Source organism: Jaculus jaculus, chromosome 8, assembly GCF_020740685.1.
Source record: "Jaculus jaculus isolate mJacJac1 chromosome 8, mJacJac1.mat.Y.cur, whole genome shotgun sequence".
NCBI classification, from domain to species: Eukaryota; Metazoa; Chordata; class Mammalia; order Rodentia; family Dipodidae; genus Jaculus; species Jaculus jaculus.
In genome coordinates, this window is record NC_059109.1 from 111,902,617 (window position 1) to 111,927,127 (window position 24,511).

Consider the following 24,511-nt stretch of genomic DNA (forward strand, 5'->3'; position numbering starts at 1 on the left):
GCTAGCGGATAGAACGGAGGGGACTGATCAGCTGACCTCAAGACAGGGAGACAAGCCGAGCTTCTCCAGGAGGCCCAGGGCTCTCGCAGCAGCCTTAGGAGTAGAGCAGGAAGACCGTGGGGAAGGCGCAAGAAACTTTCACAGCAGCACAGCTAGCCTTGGCGCCGGAGGAGAGGCTGCGGGCCACGCGAGGGCCCACGTTGTGTGACCTGTAAGGTGGCTGGGGAAAGGTAGGGGCTGCTGGCCTCACCTCCTGGGCCTGGCACCGTGGACCACATCTTCAGGTAGTGAACATGGGTCCTAGTAGGAATGTGGGCAGCCTTTAGAGGCTGGAGAAGGCCAGGAGACAGCTCCTCTCCTATAGTCTCAGCCCATGTACGCAGCCCTGCCAACACCTTTGTGGCTTGAGCCCAGTGAGACTCATTTCGAGCTTCAGAGGTCCAGAGCTATGGTTCTGGAAGATGGTGTGGTAATTTGGAATAGCAGCAGCAAGAGGCTGACACTATGTCCCCGAGACTATCCAGCGAAGGGGGGACTTTGAAATCCTGCTATTCATTTTTACAAGGTCTTGCAACTGTTTCTTTTTTTATTTTTATTTTTTATTTAAAAAGCCTTCCAAACCAAGAAACAGTTTTATGGGTTCTGCCCCTCCACCTAGTTAGGCTGGGTAAGGGGGAAGCCCTATTCACCTGTATTCTTTTTTTTTTTTTTTCTTAAATTTTTTGTTCATTTTTATTTATTTATTTGAGAGTGACAGAGAGAGAGAGAGAGAGAAGCAGATAGAGAGAGAGAATGGGTGCACCAGGGCTTCCAGCCACTGCAAACGAACTCCAGATGCGTGCGCCCCCTTGTGCATCTGGCTAACGTGGGTCCTGGGGAATCGAGCCTCGAACTGGGGTCCTTAGGCTTCACAGGCAAGCACTTAACCTCTAAGCCATCTCTCCAGCCCACAACTGTTTCTTTTTTCTTCCCTTTTTTCTCCCCCCCCCCCACTTCTTTTCTTTTTCTTTTTGTTTTCGAGGTAGGGTCTCTCTCTAGCTCAGGCTGACCTGGAATTCACTATGTAATCTCAGGGTAGCCTCGAACTCATGGCGGTCCACCTACTGCCTCCCAAGTGCTGGGATTAAAGGCGTGCACCACCACGCCCAGCCTTCAACTTTTTTTTTTTAATGCAACAAATACTTATTAAGTACTTAGAATGTTCCAGGCACTGGGTGCAAGGTTAAACAGAACCAACTCTCCTCCGTTGGGATACAGGTAGGATGGTGGGCAGAACTCCTAGCGCAGAGGCAGGACTTTAGTAAACAGGGCTTGCCTTTGCTGAAGGGAGGCTCCAGGCTCTGGGGTGGGGCTGGGGAAGATCCTTCCTTTATGTCAACTGGATGTCACCCAAGTGTCTCCTGGCGCTGGACCTGGTGAGGAGGAGGAAGTATTCATGTCAAAAGCAGACAGTGAGAGTGGCTTTGGTCAATATTTGCTCTCTGTCCATCATGTTTGAGAGACCAAGAGGCCTTGGTCTTGGGCACCGGTGGGCAAACACTGTGGGGTGTGGTTAAGTTAGGGAGCTCTGAGTTGGCATTCATCATTCCTTTTGCCTCTAGGACTGGGGCCGTGAGCGCTGGCTGGCAGGCTGGGCTACTGTAGATGGTAATGTCTACAGTCCCTCTCAGCTTCGGGCATGGACTCCCAAGGACCAGCCCCAGGTGGACCTGGGCGTTCGGCTTGCTATTTGGGCTGGTGTGTTTGGTAGGAGCCGCAGAGTCCTTGAGAAGCCTTTGTGCCTGTGGCCCGGGAAAGTCATGCAGAGGAGTGAAGGGCTTTCCTGCAACCAGGCCTCCACTTCCTACGCGTATGTGGACACCCACACAGACACATGCACATACACACCCTGGCATGTACAGGCACCTACATACATCCTGCCAATCCGCAGGCCCCCTCAGTGGACACGTTCACAGGACTCATAGCATCTGCACTCAGGAGGTGCCTGTTAACTGGCGCATGACATGATTGACCAGGATGCCAACATGCCATGTCACATGCGCACCCCCTCACAGACACATTTCCCTTTGATACCAGCAGCTGTGACAACGTACGTAGGTACAGGTAACCATGCACTTCCAACCACATACTCTCACACACAGTATCCTCTTCTCCACACACATGTTCATGCATGAACTCGCATGCCCAATGACCCCTTCCCATGCAGCCTAGGTGGATTGGGAGTTACTGAGGCGGACAGAGGATGGGCTAGGCACTGGGGAGGGGGCGTGTTCAGAGAGTGTGGGTGCAAGCTCCGGCTCAGCCACACCTCGTTCTGTTCCCTCTTGTGTCAAGCAGGCTGTGTGTATGACCATGATCAGGGCTCAATCAGTGTAAAGGACTGGGGTCCAGATAGCATTTTACCCCTCCTAAAACAGTCGGGTTTCTGGAAGACCTCAATGACATCAGGCTTGAGGGGCCATGCCATCTCTCTGCCCTCGGGTAGCCCTTGCTCTTGGACTGTCGGCTGGACCCGGTTGGGGTGCTCCTGGGAAGAATCCTCCTTTGAAAGATCTCCAGGTCCCGAGCTGATGCAAGGATCTCTTGGCAACTGGGAGAAGCCTGTCGACGTGGCAAGACTCATCTCCGACAGGACACTAGACACTAGACAAAGGCCATGTTTGCTGGGAAAACACTCACAACCACAAGCAAACCTGCCGCTCCCTGGCTCCTGCCCCCTGGCCCGTGGGCTGCAGCCAGGGACCTCATAAAGCCGCCTCCACACCTGCCTGCCTGGGTAGAGGGGAACTTGTCCAGGGCTGAGCATCTGCCTGCGTCAAGAATTGCTCAGGTAGGAATGGACGGGGCTGGTCTGCGGGGATGCCACATCCCTCTGCAGAAGGCTCCACCTGTCCGTAGCCTTGCGGGAAATGAGGGCAAGTGCCACTGGGATTCTGCTAGCCTACTGGAGCACTGGTCCCTTGTCCCCATAGCTAGGAAGGGTCCCCTGTCCTGGAGCTGGGTACAGACCTGTCTGCCCACTAGGCTGGGTCAAGCAGAGAGGGGCTGAGGCCACTTTTAGAACATTCATCACCTGACTAGGATGAGATGGGCATGGGAGCCGCCGTGGGTCCTCCCCAGCAAGTCTGGGCAGCTGGACGCTGGCTAGGCTGTCACACTGGGCATGGACTCCTGGCCTCAGGTGACCTAGCCCTGGGCGGTGGGGGAGTTGGGACAGGCAGGTACCTTCCGTCTCCCCCTTAGGGTCTCACTGCCCTCTTCTGAAAGTTCTTGGGTCTTGCGCCTGGCCCCAGTCCCCTGTGTGCCCTTAGGCAAGGCCCCACCTTCTCTGGACTTCTGGTCGTTTTGTAAGTCTAGATTCCCCGCTGTGGGTCTTGGCAAAGAAGGGAGGTCAATGCAGAAATGGACATGGGGGAGCGCAGGGGCTGGAACTGCCACTCAGCAGGGACACAGGCTGGATGAAACGTGAGCACCCGAGGATGGACCATTCTTACCAACCCCCCTGTCTCTGTCACGGCCCCCAGATTCCGGGAACAGGGGCCGGGGCAGCCATGGCAGGAGCGTGGAGGCTGGGCTGGCTGCTGGTGCCCCTGCTGGCCACGCTCGGCGCCCCCTTGCCAGGCACGGTGGTCAGACTCAACAAGGCAGCACTGAATTACGGTAAGAGACCTTGCCAACCTGCCGCCTGTGCGCAGTGGAACCTGGCTGTTGTTTGCTTTCTCTGCCTGTGGCACTAGGGGTGTTATCTGGGGCCTTGTGTGTGCTAGATGAACACTCTGCCACTGAGTGTTCCACCCCAGCTGTGGGCTTTTGGGGACACGGTTTCTCTGGATAGCCTAGGCTGGCCTTGAGTTTGTTTCATGCACACATGTGCCTGGGCGAGGTGAGCCAAGCACAGGGCTCCAGGGTGCCCGGTGGAGTTGGATCGTAGCTGGGCTGAGCAGCGGAGAGCCAGCCGCTCTAGGCAGACATCTGCTCTACAGCCTTGCTCTTCTCCCAAGTCCTGCCTTCTCCCCTGGGAAAGACACAATGAGGAAACTGAGGCCCAAGGGAGGGACAAAGCCATCAAGGTCAGGACCCCAGCACAGGGAGCTATCCCTGCCTCCCTGGGAGATTTTTTTGGGGGGAGGGCATTTCTCTGAAGACAAGATCCTCCAGCCAGACAGAAGGAACTTCATTTCATTCGTTTATTTATTCATTCACTTATTTATTGTAAGCAGGGGAGAGGGAGGAGGGAGGGAGGGAGAAAGAGAGAGACAGAGAGAGAATAGGCGCTCCAGGGTCTCCTGCCACCACAGTTGAACTCCAGACACATGTGCTATCCTGTGTATTCAGTTTTATGTGGGCATTGGAAAATTAAACCTGGGTCAACAGGCTTTGCAAGCAAGCTCCTTTAATCATGGAGCCATTTATTTTTTCCCCTTCTTTCTTTCTTTCTTTCTTTCTTTCTTTCTTTCTTTCTTCCTTCCTTCCTTCCTTCCTTCCTTCCTTCCTTCCTTCCTTCCTTCCTTCCTTTCTTTCTTTCTTTCTTTCTTTCTTTCTTTCTTTCTTTCTTTCTTTCTTTCTTTCTCTTTTTGGTTTTCCAAGATAGGGTCTCACTCTAGCTCAGGCTGCCCTGGAACTCACTATGTATTCCCAGGGTGACCACGAACTCACCTACCTCTGCCTCCCAAGTGCTGGGATTAAAGGCGTGCGACACCATGCCCAGATAGATCCATTTCTTCAGCCCCCAGACAGGACTTTGAATTGTCAGGCCACCAAACTCAGCAGCAGCTAGGGTAGGACCCCACCCCTCCCCAGAGCCCACGAAGCTCTCCAGGACTTGAATCTGGGCAGATGGGCAGAAAATGGAAGCACTTAGTGACCCACGCAAGGATGACTGCCACACAGCCAGGATGGATGAGTCAGGGACCCGAGGCTAGCCTCCCCCGGCGGCTCTTCTGGTCTCTGCTTTGTCCTGTGTAAGCCTCCTTTGTCCCGAGGCCTCGTTAGCTCATCTGCCTGTTTGTTCTCAGTGGCTGGATAGCTGGCAGCAAGCCCACGGGGCCCACAGTGCTTCCTAGGCCTATGATGACTTCTTTCTAAGTTCCTGCTAACCCCGGAGTACAAACCCTGGACTAGGGGGCTCTGTGGATAGAGCCCACACCCTGGCTATGAGGCCTGGCTCAGTCACAGATGGTCAGGCTAGCGTAGGCATTCGGGACACACAGTCTGAGTTCTCTGCTCCACATCTGGGAAACCGAGGCCTATAGAAGCTCAGGGACTTTATACCATGCCATGGTGAGTTCAAGCCCAGTTCCTGTTTGCAATGGCCCCCAAAGGGCAGTTACCATTATATTTAGTGCCAACTTCTAGGTGGGAAAAATGAGACTCAGGGTAGCCACATAGTGAGTAGCAGAGCTGGGACTCACACCCAGCATCTGGGGTGCACACGTGATTGGGGTGAGTCTACCGCTCCACTCCCCTTCCAGAGGTTGCCTGCTGGGCCTGATAGTCATCTCCTTGTGCCTGTCTGGGGGCCTAGCAAGGCTCTAGGAGCAAGTGGGGTCCCGCTGGTGCCTTACAAGAAGTTGATGAAGTTTATGTTTTTGGGGAGCCAGATGGGGGTGAGGGAGGGTGGAGGCAGGGGATGGGGGGTCCTGGGTGAGCGGCACACTCGGTGTGGGTGTGCAGGGTGGTCATTCTCCCTGCGCATTGTTCTAAGTTCATCCTTTCTGGTACCGGCCTGCTTTCACCCAAGGGGCAGGGTAGATGGCGGGTGGTGTGTCGTTCATGTTTGGTGGCTCTAGGAGCAGCCTGACTTTGTCCTGCCTTGGTTCCTCAGTGTCTGACATCGGTAAAGCCCCTCTCCAACGGGCACTGAAAGTGACTGTCCCCGATTTCCTGGACCAGAATGGTGAGGTTCTTCAATCCTCCAGGTGAGTGCTCCCACCTCCCCCACCTCCCCCTCCCCAGAGAAAGTGCTGCCAGCTGGAATATTCCTTCTGGCCAAGTGGGCGCATTGAGCCATCAAGAAAGGAATCCTGAATGAACCTTGCAAGAGTGCTCCCTGCTAGGTAGATGTTTCCCCCCAGAGGAGTGCTTCTGCCCGCTGGACTCAGTGCTCCAGACATTTCTCTGCAGGTGAGTGCTCCTTCTCAAGTTAGATGTCCCACCCACCAGGGGAGTGGTTATAGTCAGACTTAGCGGATGAGACCGCGATGAAGACTCGGGCCTGCTTGGGCCTCTGAATGCCGTAGATTTCTGCCCTCAGGGGCTCAGACTGTGGTCTGTGGAGCTGGAAGGACTGATGGCTTCTTTCTTCACAAGCTAGACAACAAAATTAAACACAAGTCTGAGCCTAACTCTCTCCCTGCCCTCTTAATGCATAGAGCCCCAGAGGGAAGGTGGCACCCCAAACTCAGATACTTCTAGTGGCCACAGTGCCCATCCGCGTGAGACCAGAGACTGGCTACTGCCAGAGCTCTGGGTGTTTGTTCATTCTTCCTCCCTCTCTCTCTAATCTTCTGTTAATTTTTTGATCTTGTAGAGTTTTCTTTTCTTTTTTTTTTTTTTTTGTAGGAAAAAGAGGTTTCTTTTGGTTTACAGGCTTGAGGGTAAGCTCCATGATGGCAGGGAAAATGATGGCATGAGCAAAGAGTGGGCATAACCCCCTACCCACATAAGGTAGACAACAGGTACAGGACAGTGTGCCAAACACTGGCATGGGGAATGGCTATAACACCCATAAGATCACCCTCAACAACACACTGCCTCCTGGAGACGTTAATTCCCAAATCTCCATCAGCTGGGAACCTAGCATTTAGAACACAAAAGTTTATGGGGGACACCTGAATCAAACCACCACATTCTGCCCCTGGCCCCCATAAACTAATAACCATAAATGATGTAAAACACAATGTATTCAGTCCAACTTTAAAAGTCCCCATAGTTTTTATCAATTTCAATGATGTTCAAACATCCCCATAGTCCAAGATCTCTTAACTGAGCCATAATACCAAAAAATCCCCCCAAAACCCATAATGACACAGAATAAACCCTCACACTGCAAAATATGGCATTGGGCATAGCAAGGAAATATTCAGCCAATGTAAGATTTAAAACAACCAGGGCAATACATCAAACTCTGTAGCTTCAAGTCCAACAACTCAAGCCAGTGACAAATCTCCAAGTCTGATCATTCTAACCAGCAATAAGTCTCTGGAGTTCCAATTCCACCCCTCCAGCTAGGCTATGCACAGTCCTGTAAAACTTCATCTGGGGCAGACAGCTTTCCTTAGCAGCCATCTCATGGTCCAGGCATCTCCACTGGGTCTCCGCTGTAATCCACAGTTCATCCTCAGGGTTCCATCGGGTCTCCTTGCAGGCATCCAGCAAACCTGCTTCATACTGCCCATGGCCGTTTCCAAAACACAAGACTGCATTGTAAACTCAATGACCCTCTCTTTCCTGCATTTCTTATACTCCACAATACCAGGTAGGGTGCCAATTCATTAATCCAGTGGGGAATAAAGCAGACTTTGAAGAACAGGACATGCCTTGAGCACTCAGGTCCCTTCAAAAGAGCCTAAATTTTTCCTGTTGCACCAAGGCAGTTCAGCTGGCCCAATCTCAAAGGTTGTAATCTCTCAATTACAGCTGAACAGGCAGCAGTTCACCCAAAGATTTTTTTTTTTCCTGTGCCATATCCCTCTGCTCACACCAGTTCGTTTCTATGCAAAGCAACCCTGCACAACTTCTCAGGACATGGGGATGACAGCAAGCTTCTCACACAAACTGCTAGCCCAGTTCCAAGCAAAGCTCTTTCTCACCCTCATAAGCCAAACCTCACAGTCTATAGTTCTTACTGCATTTAACTCTTTCAGCTCTGACCAAAATAGTCCATCAAGCTGTATTTACAGCACTGCAAGGTGTCTCTTAGGCCAAGGTTTCTAATCCTTCTACATTCCTCTTGAAAATCAGCTCCAAAAGGCCAAAGCCACACAGTCAGGCATCTAGCAGCAACCCCACTCCTGGTACCACTTTACTGTTGCAGTCCGGTTCTCATTGCTGGTAGAAATCACCCAACCAAGGGCAGCTTGTGGGAAAAAGAGGTTTATTTTGGCTTGCAGGTTGAGGAGAAGCTCCACAATGGCAGGGGAAAAGATGGCATGAGCAGAGGGTGGACATGACTCCCTGACCCACATAAGGTGGACAACAGGAACAGGAGAGTGTGCCAAACATTGGCACGGGGAAACTGGCTATAACACCCAAAATCCCATCACCAACAATATACTGCCTCCTGGAGACATTAATTCCAAAATTTCCATCAGCTGGGAACCTAGCATTCAGAACACCTAAGTTTATGGGGGACACCTGAATCAAAGCACCACAGAGAGAGAAAGAGAATTGGCATGCCAAGGCCTCCACGCACTGTAACTGAACTCCAGATGCATGTGCCACATGTACACTTGTGTCACCTTGTATGTCTGACTTATGTGTGATCTGGAAAGTCGAACATGGGTCCTTTGGCTTTGCAGGCGAGTCCTTAATTGCTAAGCCATCTCTCCAGCCCTAAAAAGGTTTTAATACACATGGGAGGTGGGAATGAAAGGATGAATTTCAGGATACCAGAGGCCATGATAGGTTACATGGAAAAACCTCAAAACAATGAAAATGAATTTTAGGAACAAAATGGGGACCCACCAACCCTATTATAACAGACGCAAAACCACATGTTATAGCATGCTTTAGTTATCTAGTGTTCTTGAGAAGTTGGGTGCTCTTGTAGAGTTTTTAAAAATTATTTTATTTTTATATATTTACTTGAGAGGGAAAAAGACAGGGTGAGAGAGAGAATGGGTACGCCAGGTCTCTCGCCACTGCAAACGAGCTCCAGACACGTGCACCCCCCCTTGTGCATCTGGCTTACATGGGTTCTGGGGAATCAAACCTGGGTCTTTTGGTTTTGTATCCATCACCTTAACTGCTAAGCTATCCTTCAAGCCCCTTGTAGAGTTTTTTTTTCCTCAGTGTTTATTAACATTTTCCATGATTATGAAAAGTATCCCATGGTAATACCCTCCCCCCCCTGACTTTCCCCTTTGAAATTCCATTCTCTATCATATCCCATCCCCATCTCAATCAGTCTCTCTTTTATTTTGATGTCATGGTCTTTTTCTCCTCTTATGATGGTCTTGTGTAGGTAGTGTCAGGCACTGTGAGGTCATGGATATTCAGGCCATTTTATGTCTGGAGGGAGCACGTTGTAAGGAGTCCTACCCTTCCTTTGGATCTTACATTCTTTCCACCACTTCTTCCGCATTAGACCCTGAGCCTTGGAAGTTGTGATCAAGATGTTACTCAGTACTCCAGCCACTTCTTTCCAGCACCATGATACCATTGCCATCTGAAAAGAGAAAATTCTCTACCCAAAGTGAGAGTAGCATTAATATAAGGGTATGAATATTAAAAGAACTGCTGGCTGAGCAGTTTGGTAAGCATAGTATATACATTTATCCAGACATCAGCAGATGTTACACCCCTAGGGCTCATGACTACCCCTGCTTTAAGTTTTCAGTATCAGGGATGTGTTTCCTCCCGATGGAGTGGGCCTCCAGTCCAATTGGAGGGCAGTTGGTTTCCACCATGACAGACATGCCACTATTGCACCTGTTGGCTCATTTGGGCTGGCTGGCCAACTATAAGGCTTGCAGTGTCCACCCCTTGTAGTTTTTTTGAGACAGGATCTTCCTGGGTATTTCAGACTAGCTTTGAACTTCCAATCCTCCTGACTCTGCCTCCAAGGCGCTTCAAGTGGCAGGTGTGTGCCACCATGTTCAGCTTTTCCTCAGTCATTTTAATATTTTTTAAAATTAATTAATTAATTTGCAAGCAAAGAGAGATAGAGAAGAAATACAGACAAAGAAAATTGTTGAACCAGGACCTCCAGCCACTGCAAACAAACCTCAGACACATATGGCCCTTTGTGCATCTGGCTTTATGTGTGCAGGGAGGGGTGTGAATTGAACTTTGCAGGTAAGAGCCTTAATCACTGCCATCTCTCCAGTTCTCACCCATAATTTTATTTTTTTAAATATATTTTATTTATTTATTTATTTGAGGGAGAGAAAGAGGAAGAAAGAAAGAAAGAGAGAGAGAGAGAGCGACTGAGCGAGCAAGGGAGAGAATGGGCACACCAGGGCCTCCAGCCACTGCAAACGAACTCCAGACACATGCACCACCTTGTGCATCTGGCTAACGTGGGTCCTGGGGAATCGAACCGGGATCCTTTGGCTTTGCAGGCAAATGCCTTAACCGTTAAGCCATCTTCACCCATAATTTTAAATGATGGCAACTAACTGAAAAACTCCAAGACATAGAAGCAGTGCATGGACAAATAGCCAGTTTGGGGGCACCTGGACGGAGGGCTGGAATGCCCTTTGTGGCATAGTACTAAGGGCCAAGACCTGAGAAATGCATAGGAACCTGCCAGGGAGAACTCGGATGGCCCCTAGTCTGGCTGTGCCACAGACAGCGCCCCAGAGGTTGCTGGAGGGCCTGTGGGTGGGTACACACAGTGGATGGTTGTGGCGGAATGCTCAGGCTGAAGGTCACCCTGTGTGACAGGGACAGTCATGGATCCACATCACCCAAGGATAAACAGAGGCGTTCAAGGGTGGGGTGGGAGGCAGCCTTCCACACTTCAGGCCATTATGTAGTGTCTGAGTCCCCTTTTCCTCACCTACTGTGAGGGGAGAAAGTGACTGTCACTTAAGGAGGGAAGGAAATCGTAGAAAGAGTAGCAACCCAAACAGGGAGCAGGGCAAAAAGCCAAAGGCACCTGCTAGAATGCGCTGGAGACTTCTGCCTTGGGTAGATCCCAAAGCCTCTCTTTCCCCACCTTCCTGTTTCCCAGGCCACTATCAGAACCTCATACGACCCAGTCGTCTCACTGTGTCCTGAGGCCGGCACCCTGTTGCCTTTCTTCCCACCACGTGATGAGAGCGCACCGTCTCTCTCTCACCGGTGGTCCGCTTGCTGGAAAGCCCCTCGTTATAACATCGACATACGGGCTTGGCTCAGGGCCTCGCCCCTAGAGTTGGTTCTGTGCTTGGGAGGGGTTCCCTTGTCACCTGGATTTCTACCCTGCAGGTTCCAGGTTCTGGACGTGCATGTGCCCCACCTCCACTTGAAATTCATTGCCAGTTTTGGGGTGCGTCTGTCGGCAACAGCCAATTTCACAGTCCGGGTCTTTGGGTGAGTGAGTGTTCATGTGTGTAGGGGGCCATCAGGAAGAGTTTTGAGGGCTTTCACAGGGAAGAGTAAGGGGAGGGGCCTAGCTTCTTCCTTCCTCCCTCTGGGGGGGGCGGGAGTGAGGCAGGGAGAGAATCTTGGGGACACCCTAACCCTGTCCCTGTCCATGGCTGTGCAGCTGGTGGGGGCCGTCTTGCTTCCCCAGTCCTTGGTTTCCTCATCTGTGAAATGGGCTGAGCGTGGCTCTGCGGGTGGCACTGGGTGGGCTCACAACTCTCATATGACTTACAGCCCCACCCACAGTGCAAAGCGCACAGGAGGTAACACATGTGGCCACCGGCATGATTTTGGCGTGCCGGGCAGTGTCTAAGCCACCGTCTTCAATGTTCAGGCTGTGGGCTTGCATCCTGAGCTAGCCTCTACACCCTTCATGCTCTGCCCTGGTGCTGCGATGGTACGAGGACTTCTTGGCTCCACATTGTCATGAGTCCTTCCTGGTGCCGCAGGGTTGTGAGTGCTCCCTGGCACTGAGATGATAGGTATTACCTGGCACTACAGTGCTCTCTCCGGCAGGGCTTGGTGCTCCATGCTGTCACGTGGTGAGCTTCTAGAAGGCTCAGCACAGTCCTGTGGTGCAGAACTCATCTGTCTCATTTAACCACTTTACTCAAGGGGACCCAGAGGAACAAGGGTGACTGGCCCAGGGCCCTGCAGTGAAGGACACACACACACACACACACACACACACACACACACACACACACACAGCCACATATATCTGTTGCACCATCTGTGACTCAGAGGGGATTTGGGGGAGGCTCTGGAGCTGCCCTGGGATAGGGACCTAGAGATGTGCAGTCTTCATCTACCAGAATGGACTCAGGTCTGGCCTCCTGCAGTGTCCGGGAAGCCCTGGAGCTGGGGCTGCCTGTGGTCCTGCTGGCTGACGTGCACGTGGCCCAAGACTCCATCGGGACCCTGGTGCTTGGCATCGCCACCTGCTCTGCACGCTTCCGCATGGCCAGCGTGCTGAATGGCAGTAACAGGTGGGTTCCTGGGGCCCACTGCTCTAGGGATTGTTGGGGTGCCATTTCTTGACACACCTTCTCGAGCCTCACTTTGTTTGACTAGGGGATGTGCAAGGGCTTCCGTGTTTCAAGAGGCCCACAGCGGAGAAGCAGCTTGCCTAAGGCTGCCTAGACATTCAAACCAGACAGCCTGCCCGGCCCACCACTTGGGAGACCCTTTCCCCATTTCTAGCACTGTGGTGTCTGGAAATAAGTGTATTGTTCTCACCAAGCCTGGGGCACATACACAAAAACCCAACCACACTAGGTCCCTGGTGGTGCCCATGGGCAGGGCCAGCTCCTGTTTGTTGAAGGGGAAGCAGAGGCTAGAGTTGACGCTGTGGCCACACAGAAGCTGTTCCCGTCCCAGGAGGACTCGGTGAGGTGGACCATGGCTGGGACCAACTTCTTAGCAAACCACCATAGGAATCACAGGCCCCACTGTTGAGAACCACCAACTTAGAGCCACCCATTGTTGAGAGGGGAAACTGAGGTCCAGAGCTAAGAAACACCAACTTACAGCCACCCATTGTTGAGAGGGGAAACTGAGGCCCAGAGCTAAGAACCACCAATTTACAGCCACCCATCATCGAGAGGGGAAACTGAGGTCCAGAGCTAAGAACCACTAACTTACAGCCACCCATAACTGAGAGGGGAAACGGAGGTCCAGAGTTAAGAAGGGGTTCAGAAAGGCAGGTCACCTAGATTTGGAGCAGAAGCAGGTAGTGGTCCAGGATCCAAGCTCGAACCGTCACCCTCACTGGGCTCTGAGTAACCCTGGATCCATCTGGCCAAGGACACCACTCCATCAGGCTTTTGAAACTCTACCTCGCCCGAGCCTGACCTCAGTTTTCATCTTCTTAGCGGCTTCCAAACCCGAGACTCAGGTTCCTCCTTGTGGGTGTGGGAACATTATTCCAGTGCCGGGCTGGCACATGGCAGGGTCTCAGATGGGGATCTCCAGGTTGCAGAGGGCAGGACTTCTGTCCTAGCTGGTGTGGCTCTGTCAAGAGCCAGGCCCAGGGAACTCAGGGCCACTCTCTTTCTCAGAACCTCCCCTGTGCAGCTGGCCCTGGCACAGAAGCACATCAAAGCCGTCCTGAACAACAAGGTAAGGGACTTCAGAAAGATGGCCCAGAGGGGACATCGCCTCACATGGAAGGCTTGGTGAGCAAACAGTGGGACTCAAGCACTGGCAGGGGAAGCCGTACCACTAAGCTTTACTATTTTAAAATAGACGCCCCTTCCTGGGGAGTTCCTCATGAGGACAGGGAAAAGAATGACGTGATAGCCAGAGGAGGAGCAGGGGCGTCCAAGCGTGGATAGTTTGGGAGGTTGGGGAGGACATGGCTCATCCCCCCTTGATAATCCCATGGTCATTCCCTCCCTTCCCCCTTTGAAACTCCATTCTCCATCATATCTCCTTCCCCTCTCAATCAGTCTCTCTTTAAATTTAGTGTCATGATCTTTTCCTCCTATTATGATGGTCTTGTGTAGGTAGTGTCAGTCTTGATTTCACGTTAGAAGGTGAGGTGGAGACATTTTTTTGTTTTTTGAGGGGTTGGTGGGGAAGAGAGTAAACAAGGGCCCGGCCCTAGAGCCAGATGTGGCTGGGTCTATCATGAACCAGTGGTGTGCAGTGGACAGCTCAGCAGCTCCCACTGTGAGCCGGGGCGGGCACTAACACAGTCCAGAGCAGGAGGCCACAGCGCCAGACTGCAGGGCGGGCTGAACTTTTAGCTTTTGTGTGTGTGTGTGTGATTTATTTACTTTTTTTTTTTTTTTGATTTTTCAAGGTAGGATCTCATTGTAGCCCAGGCTGACCTGGAATTCACTATGGAGTCTTAGGGTGGCCTAGAACTCACGGCAACCCTCCTACCTCTGCCTCCCGAGTGCTGGGATTCAAGGCATGTGCCACCACACCCAGCTTACTTTTTTTCTTTTATTATTATTTTTTATTGACAACTTCCACTATTATAAACAATATCCCATGGTCATTCCCTCCCTCCCCCCTTTTCCCCTTTGAAACCCCACTCTCCATCATATCCCCTCCCCGTCTCAATCAGTCTCCCTTTAATTTTGATGTCATCATCTTTTCCTCCTATTATGAGGGTCTGGTGTAGGTAGTGTCAGGCACTGTGAGGTCATGGATATCCAGGCCATTTTGTGTCTGGAGGAAGCACGTTGTAAGGAGTCCTGCCCTTCCTTTGGCTCTTACAGTCTTTCCGCCACCTCTTCCGCAGTGGACCGTGAGCCTTGGAAGGTGTGATAGAGATATTACAGTGCTGAGCACTCCTCTGTCACTTCTCAGCACTGTGATGCCTTTTGAGTCATTCCAAGGTCACTGCCATCTGAAAAGAGAAAGTTCTCTATTGAAAAAGTGAGAGTAGCATAACATAACGGTATGAACATTAAGAGAAGTGCTTACTGGGCAGTTTGATAAGCATAGTATCTACATTTAGCCAGGCAGCAGCAGACGTTACACCCCTAGGGCTCATGACTACCCCTGTTTCAAGTTTTCAGTATTAGGGACGTATTCCCTCCCATGGACGGGCCTCCAGTCCAGTTAGAGGGCAGTCGGTTTCCCCCATAAAGACGTGCCACTGTTGCACCCATTGGCTCATTTAGCCTGGCTGGCCAAATATAAGGTTTGCAGTGTCCACTGTTGAGTATCTTCACTGGTGTTTCTCTTTCATTGAACTGCATGTCGCTTGGCTTTTTCCAGCTTCCTGCCAGCTGGTCTACATGGAGGAGGGTTTCAGCTCAGCTCCAGCACGAACTTTTAGCTTTTTGTCACCACAAACAGCAAACCTGGTGGCAGGTGGTGCCTCTAGGCCTGCATGCTCCTTTTTGGGGGGCAGGCTCCCTTTCCTCAGCCTGGGTCGCACAGCCCACCTTTCCTAAGGGCAGCAGTATGTACTGAATCTACCTGTTGTGTACCATCCCCTCCCCGGAGGGGGACTGGAACATTCTCACTCTGCGATGGGAAAGTGGAGGCTTGAGAGATGGGAAGGAGAGGCCTCATCTTGCCAGCATGTCAGCTTTGCAAGAGAGCCCTGGATCTGCCTATGGGTATAGCCCGTGCCTGTGCTCCTCCCTGCCCCTCTAGCCGGCTCCGCAGGGCCAGGGCTGTTGGCACACTGCAGGGAGGGGAGATTCATGGCTGACCTCCCCTGCCTGGCCTCTCCCAGCCCAGGCTGAGTGTCCCTGTCCTTGTAGTTTCCCCTCTGCCCTGGCACTTGCAGTCAGTCACCCGGCTCGAGCTCCTCTGGTTGCCCACTGGATGGGGAAGAGCCTCGATCTCCCTGGACTCACACCTAAAGCCTGGCCTGCTCTGTGCTGCTGGTTCTCTGTGCCTGTTCCTTCATGGGCACATCCCCCTCGTAGCAATGCTCTGGGCCCCCCCTGGAGACTGCAAGCTCTCTTTCTTAGTCTCCCAGACTGCCTGTGGCCATCTCAGCAGCCTTTCCTTCATGCCTGTGGGTCTGTGATTCCCCACCCCCCGACTAGCTTCTCCAGTCTGCTCAGTGCTCAGAGGGGCTGGAGGCCAGTCACTGCAGGGTGAGGGAAGGAGGGGATTCTAGACCCAGTGTGCAATCCCAGAAGGCCTAGGGTGGGCTTCTGCACCCTGCCCTGTCTCACCCATAGTCCTGAGGGGCTCTAACCCCAGCCTCCTCCCTCTTGCCACAGCTATGCCTGCTCATCTCTGGCCTGGTGCAGGACCTCAATGTTCACCTGGGCACCTTAATTGGTAAGACCTGGAGCCCAGGGGAGGGCTAAACCTAGTCTCAAGATCCTTCCAAGATGCCCCTCTAGACCTGGGCATTGCATGACTGTTAATGCTGGCTACCGATTCTTTTGTTTGTTTGTTTTTCTAGGTAGAGTCAGTCACTCACTCTAGTCCAGGCTGACCTGGAATTCACTATGTAGTCTCAGGGTAGCCTCGAACTCATGGGGATCCTCCTACCTCTGCCTCCTGAGTGCTGGGATTAAAGGTGTGCGCCACCACGCCAGGCTGGCTACCGATTCTTGAGAGTGATATAATGCTTTCACTTAACCTGAGAAAACGGAGGCCTGTTGAAGGGGACTGACCCAAGGGCTCTCCAACCCACAGAGCTACTGCCCAGCTATTTACTGACTCTGGTCACCTCCGAATTCCAGAAAAAGAAGTAAATCAGATTCTGAGCTATATATCCATATATATATGCATTTATTACATTTTCTAAATTTCTACCATGAATTTTAATGTTTTTATTCATTTTCTAAGCATGGAGCAATTTGTCATTTTTAGCATAATGAGTTTTGGCAAATGCACAGACGTGCCATCAGGATGCATAACATTCTTCCATCATCTTTAAACCCCTCCTGCTGCCAGTGAGCTTTGAAATGCAAGGAAAGGAGTCACATCACACCACCTTCCCAATCACAAACTCTCCCAAGTGCTAGAGAAAGCAGAATGAACCCAGGGCCGTGGAGATGGCTCAGTGGGACAGCACTTCCCGTAAGGAACTGAGCCAATCCCCAGGACTCACGTCAAGCAAGCCTTGGGAGCACACGTCTGGAATCCCAGTGTGCCTTGCGCTCACGTGGGAGGCAGACACAGGAGAATCAAACTGTTCAAAACTCTACCAAGCACATAAAACATACTCACAATAGTTAATAATAGGCTTGCAACATGTACATGTACTTGCGGTTGAAACTGTGGCTATGCAGAGGTTGGGGAGGGATGGAGCTGCTCCTGAGCGGGGCTTTCCTGACGCTAAGCCTGGCCTGCCATGCCTGCAGCACCTCTAGGGATGTGCTACTCACAGTGACCCTCTCACCCCAACATTCTCAGGCGGAATGTTCTCGCCCTGGAGTCATCCTTTCCCGGGCGTTGGGCTCTTAGTTGAGCCTCCCTGAGAGCTGAGGCTCTGCGTGGTTTCTGCGCTGGTGCGATGACTTTGGATTTCCTGTAGGGGGCGTGTGGCTAGATGGAGAAAGCGTTGCCTCCGAGGCCAACTGTGTCAACTGAACCTCACCACCCCGTGTGTACATGCACGTGGGTGTGCGCTCGTGTGCACACGTGCGTGTGAAAACTTAAGTACGCCAGTGATGAGAGAATGTGTCAGTGCCAGGTCACATGTCTGGCTGATCAAAGAGAAACTTTTCCTTTTCCTTCTTTTGTCTTTATTAGGTATCATGGTGCCAGGATTGGGCATTCTTCTTCTCTTCTTCTCCTTCCCTCCCTCCTCCTCCTCTTCCTCTAATACAGGGTCAACCACCTTTCACTGATTAGGAAAGTAGAAAACACACCTGTTGGAATGTGTCTAGATCCAGACAACAGGCTGTGTGAGCGGCAGAAGCTCCTCAAAGGAACTGGCCCGTGTCTTGGCTTCGTGGCCCATCTCTGGCCACAAAAGGTGGTCAGCTAACTTAATCGGCTGGCTCGACGTGGCATGGTGCTCACTATGCCATTCTGCTTTTGTGAAGGCCTCACCCCCGTGGGCCCTGAGTCCCAGATCCGCTACTCCATGACCACTGCGCCCACTATCACCGGTGACTACATGTCCTTAGATGTCAGCGTAAGTACCTCCTTATCAGCTCCGTGCTAGGGAATGGGAAGGCCTGGGGTCCCTGGAAGGTTCCTAAGGGGGTAGAGAAATGAAGGGAAGGGATGGGATGGCTTCAGATGGGGAGGGGAGCACGAGGCAAAGGGGTGAGGCTAGGAGCCAGGGTCTGTGACGGGCCATCTGTTTCTGAGGCCCGGATGTGTCTCCCCCACTTCTGTCCAGGCTGTTCTCTACCTGCTGGGCGTCCCTATCCACCTTCCCTTTCACGACGCGTCCCCCTTCATGTTGCCTTGGGCTGTGGGCAACAGGAGTGCGATGGTGAACGTGGGCCTCTCCCAGCATGTGTTCGAGTCTGTCCTTCTGCTTCTGCAGAAGGCTGGCTCTCTCAACCTGGACATCACGGGACAACTGGTGAGGCTGGACCTGTAGCCCAAGGGCCTGTGATGCTCCGTGGCCTAGTCTGGGGACACCCTGCAGATATGGCATCCCGAGCAGGGGGCGGGGCAGCTAGATGTGAGGTGACAGGGTGGCCGTTGGAAGGGGTAACTGGAGCTCACGGGGGTGAAGGTTCCTGTGCATGAGATCCAAGGGGTGGTTGTGTTAAACCCTGCCATGGTTCTGGGCTGATTTCAGAATTCTGAAGACAACACTCTGAACACCTCTGTCATGGGCCGACTCATCCCTGAGGTGAGTGACACAGGCCGATGGCTCGGGACGGGGCTGCCGCTTCTGTAGGCTCTGAGTCTCTGATCCTCCATATGCCCGCAGGGAGTGCTTGCCCCTTTTGTAGGGTGTATGTTTGTGTGTATGGTGGGGGGAACATGCGTGGGCATGTGGAGCCAGAGGCTGATGTGAAGTGTCTTTCCTCAATTTCTTTCCACCTGGCTTTTATTTATTTATTTATTGGGGCTTTTTGAGGTAGGGTCTCACTCGGACCCAGGCTGACCTGGAATTCACTATGTAGACTCTGGGTGGTTTTGAACTCATGACGGTCCTCCTACCTCTGCCTCCCGGGCGCTGGGATTAAAGGCGTGCGCCACCACACCCGGCTCCCCCTGACTTTTTTTTTGAGACAGGGCCAGTTCACACTCCTGTCATCCTGTGTCTTGGGAGGCAGAGGCAGGAGGATGACCAGTTTAAGGCCAGTCTGGGTTATATAGCAAGACCTTACCTCATGAAATAAGACCCAGCCCAAGGAGCCTCTTAGAGGAGTCCACCCGCCCCTCCGCCCCCAGCTGGTCCAGGGGCCTGGGTTGGACTCACCTCGGGGCCCAGGCACGTGCAGAATTGGCTCATCAGCATGAAGGAGGAACGAGTGGGGGCTGGCACAGCCCTGGCTCAGCGAGGTCGTCCCTCCTCTCCTCTGTTGTTTCAAGGTGGCCCGCCAGTTCCCTGAGCCCATGCCCGTGGTGCTCAAGGTCCAGCTGGGTACCACGCCCACGGTCACACTCCGAGCCAACAACGCCACTCTGCGGCTACAGCCTTTTGTGGAGGTCTTGGTGGCATCCTCCAACTCTGCCTTCCAGACTCTCTTCTCGCTGGATGTGGTGAGTGAGGGCTGGCACGGGCTGGCCCTCCCTGGCATCGTGTCTACTGCTATGCTCCCTTGACTTGTTTTGTCCTAGCCACACGGGTCTCCTTGATGTCTCTTAAGCCGGCCCACTCAATACCTTTGCGTATGCAGAGCCCTGTACTTAGGACTCTCTCGCCCTGGCTTTGGGCATGGTTGGCTCTTCCTCATTCTTCAGTTCTCACCTTAGTGTTGAAGCCTTTCTGGGCCACCCTCAGTAAGAAGGTCGCTGTCACACTGTCCACGCCACCCTCCTGCCTTTGTGGCAGCCTCAGGTCCCTAGAATGATTCTGGGTGGTTACCTGGGCAGAGTTCCCAGTGTCGGCGCAGGAGCCTGGACTGAGCTCTGCAGATACCCGTGGCCTGCCCGGGATGATGGCCGGGCTCCCCGGGGCCTTGAGCCCCCTGATCTGCTCTCTCCGTGCACCCAGGTGGTGAACCTGAGCCTTCAGCTGTCTGTGTCTGAGGCGAAGCTTCGGGGGACCACGTCTGTGCTGGGGTAAGAGAGCCTCCTGACCTAGCGGCCTCAGCCCGCGCGGAGACACGGAGACAGGGGGTAAGACTCAGCTGCCGCTCGCCCAGCCCCATCCAGAGGCTCCCCTGCTTCTCTTGCAGGGGGGTCCAGGTCTCCGTGGCCTCTTCTAACGTTGGCTCCATTGATGTGAGTGGTGGTGGGGGAGGGGCTGGGGCATTCCCGAGTCTGGAGTCTGGAGAGGAGCGGGTGTGTGAGTGTGGGCTGACATGAGCCTGCAGAGCTACCATAACTGGGCTTCCCTGGGGTTCTTGGGGTCAGAGGCCAGTCACTAATCCCATCCATCCTTCCTACTCTTCCCTCCCGCCCCCACCCCCGTACCATTTCACTCTGGCCTAGTCTGACCTAGAATTAACTATGTAGTCTCAGGGTGGCCTCGAACTCACAGCGATCCTCCTACCTCTGCCTCCTGAGTGCTGGAATTAAAGACGTGCGCCACCACGCCCGGCCCATCCTTCTCTCTCTCTCTCTCTCTTTTTTTTTTTTGGTTTTCTGAGGTAGGATCTCGCTGTAGCTCAGGCTGACCTGGAATTCACTATGTAGACTACTCAGGGTGGCCTCGAACTCACGGCAACCCTCCTACCTCTGTCTCCCTGCTCTTATCTGTTACCACCTTTCTGCCTGTTCCTTTGCCTACTGGCCAATGATTCACCCGCCCAGCCCTTGATCCGGGCCCATGGGTCAGTAAGACAGTCATTGTCAGTGAGTTCTTCACCACGTCACACAGTCATCAGGCTCCTGGCTACCATGCACACGTCTGTTTGTCCTCATGGACCCATGGGCTGTCGGTTATGTCCCAGCCTTCTATCCAGCAGCCAGTCTCCCTGTCTGTCCGCCATCTGCCATCAGATGGTCTACTAGCCAGCCCAACTAGTGGTCAGGGCTGGCCCCTGGCCTTGTGGGCAGTCCCTACATGGTTACCTGACTTCCCAAGGCTGGTCCACGTAGGGGTACCGCTAGAGTCCTGAACCAGGATAAGGACGACCTTCCCTCTTCCCTCTGCTTCTTCATCTGTGTGTTTAACTGCCCTCTCCCCTCGCCTGCTGGCCTGCGGCCCTCCTTCCCGGCTCCACTATAGATGGATCAGATGCACACACTCACAGGCAACGTGTTCCAGAAGGCCCTGCTGGACCACCTCAATGGTGAGCCCTGCCCTCCGCCCCGAGGGCCTTGTGACCCTCTTGACCGCTCTCTGTGCCCTGTCTCGCTTCCCATCTCTCACCCGGGCTCAGAGGTCAAGAGAATGGTCTCTGGGGTCAGCTACCCATGATTTTTTTCCTGCCCTAGCCTCAGTTTCCCTTCATAAAATGGGGCGGGGGAGGCGATAACAGTTCCCACTCCCGGTGTGATGCACCGAGGGCACCAGCACAAGGCTGGGGCTGCAGGCGCAACCCGTTACCACCTCCGGCTCACGTTGACTCTTCTGTTCCCACCACAGCTCTCCTGGGCATGGGGATCGCTCTTCCCAGCGTGCTCAACCTCCACTATGCCCACCCTGAGGTCTTGGTCTGTGAAGTGAGTGCTTGGGAAGTGGCCAGGGAGCCTCTGGATCAGGGAGGCAGGATCCCCTCTCCCTCTCTTTTACCCCATTGGCACAAGCAGTGAGGTGTTGAGGTCAGTTAGGCCTGGGTGCTCGCCTTGCACCTGCCAAAACCACACTGTGAGCCTCCAGTGCAATGAGAGGCAAGAGTCAGGAGGAGAGACCCTGGTGGGGGGGGGGACTGCCCTCCTTGCGTCCTTTCGCCAGGGGCCTTAGGTCCCAGGCTTCGGTGCTCTGGTGTCTGAGCTGTCTGGTAGAGGGACTCCCCAAAGCCTTGTAGGCAACCTCTGTAGGATGGATAGATGAACCTGGGAGCTTTCTGAATACTCTGTGATCACTGTACCTGGGTCTGAAATTGTGGGTAGCATCCAGCCAGGCACAGGCAAGGTGACACCCCACCAAGTCTACCTTCACTGAGGAAACCAGAGCAAACACTCTCAACAAGCCTGAGGCCTCTTGGCTCCCACCTCTGCCTGTGTCCCTGGGTCCCACAAGAGGGGTCCGCCAGAGTCTTTCCAGGGAGGAGGATTTCCTTAAGAACAACAACTTTAAGCCCCTGGTGATCCGTTCTCATAAAGAGAAATAGTCACTACACAGAGGAGCTAGGCCTGTGACTGTGCATGACCCCAAGATGCACCCATTGTCAGGCCCACCCTGGCACTCACTCAGCCCCCTGGGCCAGGCCAGAAATCAAAGTGTTTGGACCAGCCACATGCTATGGAACCTTCTTCCGCAATGGAAGTGTGCACTGTATAAAGCAGCCTCCTGGATGCATGTGGCTGTTGAGCACTTGAAATGGGGCCAAACTTTAACTTAAAAAAAAAAAAAAAACCCAGCTGGACAAGGTGTGGCATGCCAGTAATCCTGGCACTTGAGAGGTAGAGGTAAGAAGATCACGAGTACAAGGCCTTCCACAGCTACCTAACCAGTATGATGCCAGCCTGAGAGTCTAATTCAGAAAGCCAAAACAAACAACAAACAAAGAAAACCACACTTATTATTATTATTATTACTTTTTGAGGTAGGGTTTCACGCTAGCTCAGGCTGACCTGGAATTCACCATATAGTCTCAGCGTGGCCTCGAACTCTCAGTGATCCTCCTACCTCTGCCTCCCAAGTGCTGGGGTTAAAGAAAACCAAACTTGGGGCTGGAGAGATGGCTTAGCGGTTAATCGCTTGCCTGTGAAGCCTAAGGACCCCGGTTCAAGGCTCGACTCCCCAAGACCCACGTTAGCCAGATGCACAGAGGGGCGCACGTGTCTGGAGTTTGTTTGCAGTGGCTGGAGGCCCTGGCGCGCCCATTCTCTCTCCTTCTTTCTATCTGCCTCTTTCTGTCCCTGTCTCTCTCAAATAAATAAACAAAAAAAGTTAAAAAAAAAAAAAAAGAAAACCAAACTTTTAAATTAATTTCATTTGCCACCACATTGGACCACCTGGCCCTGGACGCTGAGATACCTGTGGGCCAGAGACTAAGTCTGCCTCACTCTCTGCTGCATCCCCAGCACTTGCCACATGGCTTGGTGTGTGGTAGAGGCCTGATGGAAACCTGTCAGATGAATGAATGGTCAGTAGCCCTTCAGAATGTTTCTAGAGTGCAGTGTGGAGAATCGGTCAGGCACAGGGGGTGCCTGGCTCTGCTGGGGGGTGGGGGAGCACTGGAGCATGAAGAAGACACCAGTGGCTCTGCACTCCTGGAATAAAACAGTGACGGGACCTACAGGGCACCAAACACAGAGCAAGTACCAGCCGCACCTGCCGTTCTTCCCGAGCGGTTCCCATTGTTTCCTCCCAGAGCCTTGTGAGGTGGAGGGTGTTATTGGAGGAGAAGAGCAGATTGAGAGCCATAGAGGCAAAGGCCTCTCTTGATGACCGCCCTACCCACAGCCAGGCCAAAGGGGTGGCTGGGGTGGGCCAGGGTCCTTTTGTCCCCATAGGCTTCTGACCTGGACCCATGTTTTTCTCTGTTCTTCAGGGCTATGTTGTGATATCCAGTGGACTCTCCTACCAGCGCTGAGGCAGGATCATGGGGAGGGCTAGTGGTGAGCTAGCTTGGCTGCTCGAGGGCCCTCGTTCCTCAAGCCACTGGGGAAACTGAGGCAAAGCCATGTGGGATCATCACCAGGAAGCCAGACTGGCTGGACTGTTTTATCTTCGCTGGACACCTGGATCCCTCCCTCACTTCCTCCCTGTCTCCTCTCCCCACTTCCTTTGCCCTTCTGGGGAAGGAGGCCACTGGCCAGCCTGCAGGCTCTTTAGACCTGCCTCTTCAGGCATTAAATGTCTTCTCTTGAGCTGCAACTCTCCGATGACTCTGTGTAGCTGAGTCCAGCTCCCTGTGGGCAGTCCCTGGATCCCTGGCTGTCCTTGGAGTCACCTGAGCTGCCAGGAGAGAAGAAAGAGTTGAGTTGAGCATACTGATCCTCCTCACTGACTCCCCTCCCTGCCTGGAGGGTTGGCATTTTGAAAGTAAACCCTGCAGGGTAAAAAGGATGAGCCAGAAGTTATTAGCAACACCAAGGTGTTCAGGCACCATGCCCTCTGCCTAGTGGCGTACCCCACCTTGTTATTCGAAGCTCAGATGACCCCCTGAGAGTCAGATAGGCAGGCTTTAAGTTCCATTTTATGGTTACAAAGGCCAAGGCCGAGTGAGGAAGGCAATGTACCCAGAAGCCCAGAGCAGGATGATGGCAGGTGTGATACTACAATCCAAATTGCAGGTCCACTTCCCTCCTCCAATTACCTGCAAATGCTCCCACACTCCCCTCTGGATTTTGCCCTGAGCTACACACTTCAGGTGATGAGTTCCCCACCTTTATGGGCTCCGTCTTTCATTTTCATTTTTTTTTTTAAATTTTATTTTTACTAGAGAAAGAGAGAGAGAGAGAGAATGGGTGCACCAGGGTCTCTAGCCACCGCGAATGAACTCCAGACACATGCACACGCCACTGTGTGTACCTGGCTTACGTGGATTCTGACGAGTCGAGCCTTGGTCCTTTGGCTTCGCAGGCAAGCGCC

General features: G+C 52.9%; 1 protein-coding gene across 1 annotated transcript; it reads left to right on the forward strand.

Annotated features, from left to right (window-relative positions):
- Nucleotides 1-3,551: 3,551 nt before the first annotated feature.
- On the forward strand, nt 3,552-23,510 carry Bpifb2 (BPI fold containing family B member 2). Its single transcript, XM_004668088.2, has 15 exons — nt 3,552-3,660; nt 5,825-5,918; nt 11,134-11,238; nt 12,135-12,281; nt 13,353-13,413; nt 15,993-16,053; nt 17,775-17,866; nt 18,077-18,265; nt 18,488-18,541; nt 19,231-19,401; nt 19,856-19,923; nt 20,040-20,085; nt 21,035-21,098; nt 21,395-21,471; nt 23,469-23,510. The coding sequence occupies exons 1-15, from the start codon at nt 3,552-3,554 to the stop codon at nt 23,508-23,510; spliced, it is 1,380 nt and encodes a 459-aa protein (XP_004668145.2).
- The last annotated feature ends 1,001 nt before the right edge of the window (nt 23,511-24,511 follow it).